This window comes from Buceros rhinoceros, unplaced genomic scaffold (genome assembly GCF_000710305.1).
Source record: "Buceros rhinoceros silvestris isolate BGI_N320 unplaced genomic scaffold, ASM71030v1 scaffold43487, whole genome shotgun sequence".
Classification (NCBI taxonomy): Eukaryota; Metazoa; Chordata; class Aves; order Bucerotiformes; family Bucerotidae; genus Buceros; species Buceros rhinoceros.
In genome coordinates this window covers 12197-22722 of record NW_010422392.1, presented here as the reverse complement: position 1 = coordinate 22722, position 10526 = coordinate 12197, and the positions used below count along the sequence as shown (strand labels likewise).

Below are 10526 nucleotides of genomic sequence, written 5' to 3'. Positions count from 1 at the left end.
CAACGCAGACGGAGAGGGGGGTGGGGGGGAAAAAAAGTAAAACTGTCCTGGCTGGCCACTTTCAGTAGTTGCCAAGGACACCCTTGGTTCCCAGTTCAGTCCAGCGGAGATACGTGTGAACTGGGTTCTCTGGAAACACCAGCCTTCGTGCGACTGGCTGAGTCTTTTGTCTCTCTAGCCCCACTGAGTAGCGTGGATTCAACAGTGCCACTGCCTCACCACTCACTCGCTGAACAGAAAAACACCTCTGCGTAACGTAGTTGGAGGAAGAGGTTCTTTATAAAAAAAAAAATAGATTTAAACCATTTAAATAACCCCCCCCCAGAAGCTGTGGACTGCCAGTGTTTCATATAGAACCTCACCCAGTGGTACAGGAACACCTACAGATTAAGTCCCAAGCAAGGTCTGAAAATAATCCCATAGATCTTAATGTAGGCTTAAAAATAATCAGAGCCCAGCCAAAACCAAATTACTTGTAGACATCTGCATGAATGAAGTCTTCGGCTGTCATGCTTTTGCCAGGAGCTCTTTCTGGTATGAGCCTAAAAGCAGAGAGCTGGAGGATTACCGGTTTGGATTTACCCTCCTCAGAGGCACGAAGGGACTCGAACAGAGCAGCTTAGCCTTTGGACTCCAGACCGGCTTTTGAGCTAAGAACGGGTTTCATTAGTGATTGCCTTCCTTCTTTCAGACTTCTTGTTGTAAACAAATTTCTTTTTTTCTTAATCTGTAGTGAAAATGGTTCTGCTGCAGAACAGAGAATGTGGTTTAAATCTTATTGTATGGGCAAGACTGAAGTGGTACCATCATTTCAGAGAGCAGGGACGAGGCCTTTACTCTGCATTGGTACCTTCAGCTTCAGACAATTCATTATTTAAGGAGTCTTGCAGAGAAGGAAAATTGGCACTACAAGAACTGGGTGGGTCAGCAATAGCTGGCAAATACCCCGTGATAAAGAAACCAAAGGGCGGCTGCTGCCGCCACCCTTGTGCTGTTTGTAGCTCTGAAGTGTCCAAAGTTGGCAAAACCATCCGACATCCAGCAGGTGCCAAAGTGCGCGACAGGTTTGCAGTGGAACACGACGGCTGTTGAGTAGCTCCGTCAGAGCGATCGCACGCAGCCCGAGGGCTCTCGCAGGTACCCGCTGTGCCTCCGACTGGCGTCTGTTTCCACTTGATCCGGATTTAGCACTTGGTCAAATCTCGTACGTCCGCTTTACGCTGCAGGCAGTCTGAGAGCCACCTTCGAAATGGACTGTGGCCCGGTTCAGAGAGCGCAGGATGTGCAGCCGCTCCTGTGGCATCGGTTGTGTTCGTAGGAACATCGTGGTTGGGAGAGATTAGTAGAAACTGAGCAGTTTGCAGTACCATTACTACAGCTTACCTGACCGGAGAATCAGACGCCAGGATGTCTTGTACCTTTTTTGCTGGAATTTGGTTTTACTTCAAAGTACTTCAGACTTCTGAGGAGTCAGCTTGGTATGAAATTCATCATCAGGAGTTCCAATTCATGTGCTAATGGCTAAAAGCAAAATGCTGCTTCATCCAGAATTATTCATAAACCAAAGAAAACATACTGGTTCTTTACACAAACCTCTTGTGACAGGCAACAAAACCGAGATAAATGCAGGTGTCTCAGAAAATCTTCACTTTATTTTCCACATTTACGTTTGAAAAATAGCGCATACAGGGGATATTCAGAGTAGTGGGCCATCTCCATTGAAAAATAATACTCTAAAACGCATTTTCTTAGCATACAACAGCTTTTACGATACAGTATTATGTAATAGGAACAGAATATTGTTTTGGAAATAAAATGACAGTGTCTGAGTAACGTTTCAGACTGGAAATGAAAAATGTGTAACGCATTTCCATTGCTGCAAAGCACTTGGTGTCCGACAGTTCATTGGTTTTCATTATTCTCTTGTTCTTAAAGTAACTTGTTAATGTAACTTAACGGTGCCTTTTGCCCCTCTGCTAGTTTTCAGACCAGTTTATCTGGTAACTGGGCACAGCCGCTGGTCAGGGAGGCCCTGTCTGTGGCTGCTCGTGGTTATCGCTCTGCAGAATCAAGCCTCTCTCAGACAGAGGTGCAGCCAGTTGCCTTCCAGGGGTGCAGGTTAGGCCCTGCAGCACTTACATTTCTGTAAATGTTAAAAGAAACCCAACAAACCAACCACAAAACCAAACTTTTCAAGATTTACTCCGCAAGATGTGCTTCAGTGTCTTGCAGTGTCAGGCTGGCAGAATAATTTTGCTTGATTTGCTTAATTTTGATTACTATCAAATTCTTAAGCCATTTTAAAATAGTTTGCAGCACTTAATTATGATCATTTAAATCAGGCTATGCTAGAGGATGTTCGAGAGGTGTCAGGAGTGGCACATCCAGCTCTCGCTGCCGCTAGCCCTCTGACGCACAGCTCTAGCAAAGACAGAGACAGTGTCTTCTCTTGGAGTCGCTCAGTTTTCCAGCCTGCCTGACTGAAGCTGGACTCCTGCTGACCACGTGCGATGAGGACCCTGGCCTCGCGTGTCACCTTAAAGCAAACCCCCGCCGAAACAGAACGGGATCGCTTGGGTGTTACGGGACGTGCTGTGGCACAGCCTTTCTCTGCTCAGCCCCAAGTGCTGGAGTTCCAGGATGAGCCCGCTCTGTATGTGTTAGAACTAGTCACCCAGGCACCCGTCTGTCACGGACGGAGCCTGGAGGACTGTGGAGTTCCTGGGTTTACGGCATGTTTTGATGACAGACTTTTACAACACCTTTCTGGGTTTGCTGGTGCACGTCCACCCATCCATCTGGTTTTCCACGGCATAATTTTGACCTCTAGGAGCGGTTACTAATGATAAAAAGTGACTGGAACAATATTCTCCCGCCAGTGTTTACGTGTCACTAGGTGAAAGCAGAACTGGTGCATCCCCCCTTTGTACTGGATAGCGCAGGCGTGATGGGTAGTGCGGATGTAACTGAAGTGGGGAGACTGACCGCCGCGTAATTTAGCCCCTGTGACTGGACTTACCATCCCAGATACCACTCAGACATTCGTACCCTGAAAAACAATCTGGAGAATCCTGGGTGCAGCGCTCGGCGGTTACTCGAGTAAGCTGAAATAGGACTACACACTTCCACACTAATTTTGTTATTCTTAACACAGCCCAGAGAGTTTCCTTCTCGTATTTGCTTTTGGATCTACTCCCTACTGTGAAAGTGTTGTTGTGAAAGAAGTTTTTTTACATGAGCAGAAGTGATAATATCCAGTGTTTGAGGGTTGTTTTTTTAAACAAAGGTAGAAGCTTGTTCCACTTCAGTGTGGTTATCGCTGTTTATTTCATGGTATGTTTTAATGTAAACCTCAGTGGTGACATCAAAGGCAGTTAGTTACGCTTGCTGTGACTTTAGAAGAACACAAATCCACAAAACCAACTTCTAGTTACAAATGCCAGCCTGAAAAAAAACCTCACACTTTCTTCTCCTCAGCATGTGCTTGTCAACACACACATTCTGTACGATGTGGTAAGACACTTCAGTTAACATGTGCATGCAACCAAAATAGATTAAAGGCATGTACTGAAATCTTTCAGACAGTACAGACTAAACAAGCAGGAATTTAAGGCATGTTGGAAACGGAGAGAAAGCCATTGTGCTCATTTATTCAGTTTTAAAAGGAAACAAAAATTATTACATAGCTTTCTAACTGACTGTCAGATCTTTTGAAATAGTAAGTGTACAAAAAAATGGAGGTCAGGACTATGAGAAAAGCATTCACCTAAAGAATGGGACCGGGTTACTGCAAGACAGAAGTTCAGTACAGCAGGTTGCCCCACCGTGTTTGCATTTGTATAATCAAAGGTCCAGCAGTCAGCTGCTTACTTCATCCTCAAACACTTCCTTAGGGCGCTGTTGCTCTGGCCTCTGTCCTGAGCACTGTCCATGTAACTCCCAGGTTACAGTAGCTGACAAACTGTCGTGCAGTCGGAGCTGGGGCTGCGGGCAGGGTACCGCAGAGCCAGGTGCCTGACTGGGCTCCTGCAGCACGCTCTGCTTCGCGTGCCGTGTGCCGAGTGTTCTAACACCAGTTCTACAGAGCACTGAGGAAACCTGCTCCTTGTGTCCTGACAGGCTGGCAGTTCCTAGTTTGAGCCTGTATTCTTACAGTGAGTTCTAATACATACTCGACACCTTGCGGTTCTGCGGTGTCTATTGAGCTAGCCAAGAGAAATCTCTGTGAAGCCCTGTCGCTGCTGCCTGGTGAAAAGAAAAGGCAACAAGAAGATTTAAACAAATCGCACAAGTCAGGACCTTGTTGCATTAACCACTGGCTCGTGCTCCCTCCCTTAAGATGCAGGTTTTGTGCTTGTTAAGCATGTAGGTGGAGGTTTGCGTTTTGCAAGCTGCTGTTGGATTCCTCGTAATCGCACACAGGTTGTTAAACTTGCGTGCATCTGAGATGTGAGCTGACTGCCGGGGTTAGCCTGTGAGGATGGGAGCTGTTGCTTGCTGGCTGCTGGGACACAAAAGGCATTTCATGAATTTCGCGAGGAATGCTCTGTCCCATCTCCTGCGCTCTCCACTCTTTTCTCTCCAGATCAACCTTCCTTCCCGTCCAAAAAAGGTGCAGTTACGTGATGCTGCCCAACACCTTACTCCCCTGCTGCTGCGGCCCCAGCCCAGATGTGGTATCAGTACCAGGGCAGGGTACATCAGCATCCTCGTGGCAGAAGAGAGTGTGAAGGAGGAGAAACTGAGCTAAATGGTTCTCAGGATGAGAAGGGTGTATTACAAGTTGCATAGTTTAAACAAGCAGAATGGACTCTCTTAGGACAGGCAGGCAGATGGTAACTGCTTAGACTGTCATCCCTTAGAGGCAGCTCATCCCAAGTCAGGGAAGCGAAACCAAGCTTAAGAGATAATATGAGAGCCAGGGCCAAAGCAGACCCGTCAAGCAAGTCAAATTCCTTTAAAAAGGTCCAGTGGAAAGTGATTTGGTCTTGAGAAAATAAGGCCAGCAGCTACGACAAAGTAAAACAACCACTTTCCTAGAGGGTCAGAAAGCATGCAGGGGCTGATAGTTTAGTGCAGCTGACACGCTGAAGAGCCGCACCTGAATATGTCTTTGATAACTGGCTGCTTTAGGTATATCCATGGGTGCATCTGGCTGTACGTAGCCTGAAGACCGCAGTCAAGAATAAAAGGTGCAGAACTAGTACCAGTACCCATTTGTTAGGGGGTTTTGCCCCTGCCTTGAAGGACAGCAACAGTTAACTCCAGGTTCTGAACTCCAGCATGTAGGGAGTTTTCAAAAGGCCAATCAAACTGCCTTCAGAACTTCTCTGAGCCATCTGACCAGCACGACGAGTACCTGGCCTAGCACCCTCTGTTCTACTTCTCTGTTTCTTTGGCATCTCATTCATAGGTAGTGAGATGGGGTGTTTACGGTTCTTTCCCTCTGCCCACTGCCACCGGTGAGGGTTGGATTTCAGAGGGCAGAGACTCCTCTGTTAAGTGCGACAGCCTGAAACTTCTGTCAGGTAACACTGATTTTTAAAAAACAAAGCAAAACTTGAATGTTTTGGAAGGCAGACAGAGGCATAATTAATATTAAAAGTTAGTTAACGATTGAAAAACCGTGTCCTAAGTTTGCAGTTCAGTCAGGTAAAAGCAGCTACAACAATCATCCAAGATACTTTTAATTGTACTGCCCACTGCCCACTATACACAAAATACCAGAAGATGCAGGTCACAGGTCATCAGGGAGATTGACTCTGGTTAACGGAACACGAACGATTCAGAGTCCAACCTCTACCTGTACTTCTGAAAAGCAAATACGCAACTACAGCCTCACCCAACGTAGGTAAAATCTAATGAAGGGTCACTGATCGCTTGGAGAATCTGATGTAGAAAGAGCACAGTTAGGAAGCCCCTGTCCACAGAGTGGTGTTTGGCTTCAGCAGTGGGTAGGAAGGTGCGACTCCTGTTCCAGCTGACCGTTACTGAGCGCGCAGCTGGGGTTGCAGCAACTTGTTTATTGTTTTGTCCTTTAGATACGTCTAATATGCAAAATGTTAGAAATAACTCAATTACATTTCATTTCAAAGTTGAAAAGATCCACCTGAAGCGTAGGTTTAGCCAAGGCCACAAACTCAGTGAGTTTTACATACATGTAATATCTTACCATGCCAAAGGATCTCAAGGCTTTTTGCAGAAGATCTACGATACCACTGTTAAATGAATGAAAACAGGCGAGTCTTTGGTTTGAGAGGCAACGGCAAAAATCGTCAGCAACAAAAACAAGTAGCAGAGACAGAACATCCAGAAATGGAAAAATGACACAAGGTCAATAAAGAGTACCTAAGGCACCTTGTTTATCTCATCTTTGCTACACTCCTTAAGACCTCCAAATAATATATAAAACTGCAAATGCTAAGGAATGTGAAGGTGCAGCAGCTGAGGACAAAATACGTTACTCTTATTCCTGGTTAAAATTCCCATGATCAAAGGATGTGAATAAATATATTTTTTCCAAGCAATAATGAAGTAAAAAGAAGAATCAGAGCTAGGAAAAGGAACAAAGGGAGAGACCAGTACCATTAGGAGCAAGTTCATTTGATAGTCATGAACTGCAAGGCAAAATGAAGTAGGAAAGCTGGACATGGAGATGTGGGTATTTTCTTTAATGTCTAGTGCATTTTTCAGTCTCGAGTACTATAGAGAGTGGAAAAATCCCCCTTACTTTAAAAATTAAAAAAAGAGGAGAGTGCAGTCTGTACTTGCTTCAGGAACATGCACTGTACAGCAGGAAGTGCATCATTGTCCTTGCAAAAAAAAATATGCAAAGGAGAATTCTGGAGAGGGGTGGGAATTAAATTTATTCTACAGCCGGTGTTTTTCATCGCCAGCTTAGCTGAGACTTCTGTCACATGCACTATGTAGTGAGCTGGTAAGAGAAGCTGCGGCTGAGCTCAGACTGGTCACGCTTTGGTCTGGCCGCTCCTCCCTGCAGATCAATACCAATTTAAAAAACCCAAAAAGGGCAGGGGGCGAATCGCATTGCTCCTCTGCCTCAGCACTAGATGCTCTGTGAAGGTGAGTCAGCTCCCCGTTCTTACCCTGGGAAATAGAGCTCGTAAATAAACAGAACCTAACAGGCTTATACCACGTTTGCTGAACGGGGCGCAAGATGTTCAGTCAGGCACGTCCCCAGCCAATGCCCCTCCCTGCCGCTAGCCAGAGGAAATTCACCTTTGCCTACTTCTCCAAACAAAACAACAACAACAAAAGAGAGGAAAACCCCTCTCTCCATCTCAAGTCTCTGGCTTATCTGCCTGTCAGGTCACTTATACACACCTCGCCAAGGTCCAGAGCGCCGTGAGAGGCTGGAAGGAGGAGCGGCCAGGAAGTCTGCGGGATACCGCAGGTGCGCAGCAGAAGGGGAGGTCAGCATAGCCGAACGCTTCAGGGGACAGAAATACTGGGAAGTTTTTCCGCAGAGTTTGGGGAATACTGAACTAAAGTCTGTGGTGGCCAGAAGCCTGGTTCCATTTTAATGCATATTCATGTAAAACTGTACAACAGCATTTAGTGTTCGTGAAGATGACCGTTACACTCCTGGTGTTTCAGGAAAGCACGTCAAGCTTTCCAGTCGAGTAAGACTGTACCGTCTTTCAGGACCTAGATCACACTGAGAACTTGTGCTCACAAAGTACAAAACCCACAAAGGTTTTCCTCACTGTCTGCTTTACCTTGTGTTCTCCCCCCAGGTCTGGCCCATCTCCTGTTCCCTCGGAGCTACCCTGGGCTACACGGCTGGGCTGATTATTGCACCTCTGTGGATACACTGGAACCGGAAGCAGCTTACATACAAAAGCAGATAACTGGAGCAAAGACAGACAAGGTACTTCTTTGTGCAGATTCCATACAGACTGTGCAAAAGTTGGGGGTTTTAAGATATGTATAGGTGTGTATATATATGTATAGTCAAAGCAGAAGACTATCCAAACTCATTTAGGGTATTTCAGGCCAAGCATCTCCACTCAGTCACATAGATGCCGTTTCAGCACGGTGCAGTTTTTGCTTCCTCTAGACTATGTAACCCTGAGAGATTGTACCTTCCAGTCCGAATAAAATATTTGTAACAGATGTGGTGGCTTCTTCTTACAAGTTAGTTGAGTTTCATTTTATTCCTCTGGATTTCACTGGTTATAGAAGGCAGAATCGTAGTTTTAGCTTTCAAAGCTGTAGCAAGTTTGCTGTGTACTTAATGCATTGATTTAAATTCAGTAGAATTTCACAGTAAGCCTGGCCGTTGTCAAATGTGTCTCACGTGATCAAACAGCAGTTTATGCACCTCGAACCTATTCTCTTCTTCACGGTGTGTTTCTTTGGAGTTAGAATGGCTATGATAGCTTCATCAAAAACGGTCTTCAGTCCTTTCTGTGTTAGAGCAGAACACTCCACGTAGCAGTAGGCTCCTATCTGTCAAGAAAATAAGTTCATTCAATAGCAATACAGTTCAGCCGTTCTGTCTGTGCAATTCTGCTTTCTTTTTCCCTATAGCAACACCCCAGTGTTTGTCTGTGATCTAGAAAAGTTCCCTGCACATCTCTTGGCCAGAGATCTGGCATGTATTTAAGGTGGTTTGATTTATAAAGGAAGCCTATTAAATAAGCCTTTGGATTGGCAGTGGGGCCCTAAGGTATTTTTGATAATTGAACAGCAAAGAAGAGTTGCAGAGTTACATGACCAATTCATATTTCAGAATTAAGGCTCTGTAAGAAAGTGTCCTGATAAACATTATCCACACAGTGTGTTAAAACAGGAGTACAGCATTCTCAAATCGTTTCTTAAAGATGCTCCCAACATCTTGCTTGAGCATGAGAGGTCCCTTCCAGCCTCAACCACCCTGTGATTTGAATTCTCACTAATTCTCGGGTGGTTTTTGGAGGTGCCTAAGCAGGAAGTTAGGACTGTTACTGACAGGGAAGTGCCATTGCACAGGTCTGCTTGTTAGCCATATTCCACAGTGTAAGTGAATACTGGTAATGGGTAACCAGGCATAAGGTTCCATACAGTGACTGGTAAAAGAAACAGGGAAAGTGGTAACGGAAGAAGAAGTCAGTTGGAAATAGGGGGGTTTGCTTCTTCACTACTTGGCTTCACTCAGGAGTTTACCTCTTTCGCTAACTTCTGTCCTTGCTCCATGGACACGGGCTTCTCTTTCATATCATTCAGTCTTGCCAGAGTTTTTGGGTCATCACGAAGATCGATCTAGCAGGAAAGATAGCAGTCACGTTGGAGTACTTGTTCTAAACACAAGTCAGCAGGCTGTATGACACCCTCCTTTAAAGCAGAATTACTTATCTAATGGAGTATTACACGTATAACAATGGAGTCAGGTCCTGATTCACACTGTGGACCCTTCCTGACCCAAAAGCCCTGAGAATTTAAGATGTGAACTACTACCTTAAATCCAGAGGAACAAATGTTTGTTCTGTAATTCAGCTCTTCAGCTAGATGTGATCATTCTGGAATACCAGAACGCACATCCAGCAGTGGCAGGGAGATTACCCCAAATATCCTACCAACATGTGGGTCACTTTGTCATTGAAGCCCTGTCCCCCACCCACAAGAAGCAAGAGGAAATTGTCTCACTTCTCCCCTTGCTCCTTTGCTTCAGCAAATGCTGGATATGAGCAATGTAGACCAAAGTAATTCCAGTAACGTGGGTGTGAACAGACAATTTTATTCTGTAAGTGCTATGACTTCTGTAAAGGCACGTGGAGAGATGCAGCCAATCTCGCCATCCCGTTTACAAGCCGTATATTTTAACAAGATGGAGGCAGCTCATTAGGGAAAACACAGATCTCGGTTTTCTGCCAATTTTTAGGGTCGTTCCTCCAAAAGCAGGAGGTGCTGCTCAGGTCCTGAACTTCCAGCCCAAAGAAAAGGCACCACGCACTGATCCGACTGCTTTAAATAAAGGAGAACAGAACCAGATATACCTGTGTTCCTACTAGTAAAAAGGGAACATTAGGTGCATATTCCTTCAACTCCGGTACCCACTCTTCCTTCACATTTTGAAATGAAGCAGGGTTTACCACTGAGAAGCAGATAAGGAAGACATCGGTCATAGGATAAGATAAAGGTCTCAGACGATCATAGTCTTCCTGAGAAAGAAAAATTCTGTTATCTGCAGTATTAAATTGTTGCTTGCATTTTGTTCATTTTAACAATTATTTTCAGAACCTGTATTCTTATTTCAGGACTTTTGACCAGGCAAACTTTTGGAATGTCCACAACCATTCCAGGTTAGTTAGTGTGGCCGTTAGAGTAAAATCTGCAGCTGAAGGTGACTACACGTGAATACCAACTGTTCTGAGAAGCCTTTGTTTGACCAGAGGAATGAGCAGATGTGCCTCTGTAGGGCCCTCCAGCTTACACAACGCTTGGCTTGATTAAGGCCATTTAATGCACTCAGGTGGTCTCTTCTGGATCGTACACAGACATGGTATTTAAGACCCTCCCTAGAA

General features: G+C 45.2%; 2 protein-coding genes across 2 annotated transcripts in view; one reads left to right on the top strand and one right to left on the bottom strand.

Moving 5' to 3' along the window:
• The window catches only part of PIGF (phosphatidylinositol glycan anchor biosynthesis, class F), a 13851-nt gene extending 5980 nt beyond the window's left edge, over positions 1–7871 (top strand). Inside the window, exon 5 of the mRNA XM_010140014.1 lies at positions 7758–7871. Within this exon, the coding sequence (XP_010138316.1) occupies positions 7758–7871 (114 nt within the window). The remainder of the gene's footprint in view (positions 1–7757) is intronic.
• A 64-nt stretch (positions 7872–7935) lies between these two features.
• On the bottom strand, positions 7936–10205 carry RHOQ (ras homolog family member Q; the record flags this gene model as incomplete). The annotated part of the gene is made up of 3 exons (XM_010140015.1): positions 7936–8472; positions 9169–9264; positions 9999–10205. Coding segments are annotated over 3 exons (459 nt in total), but the record flags the coding sequence as incomplete, so codon positions are not given.
• Between the last annotated feature and the right edge of the window lie 321 nt (positions 10206–10526).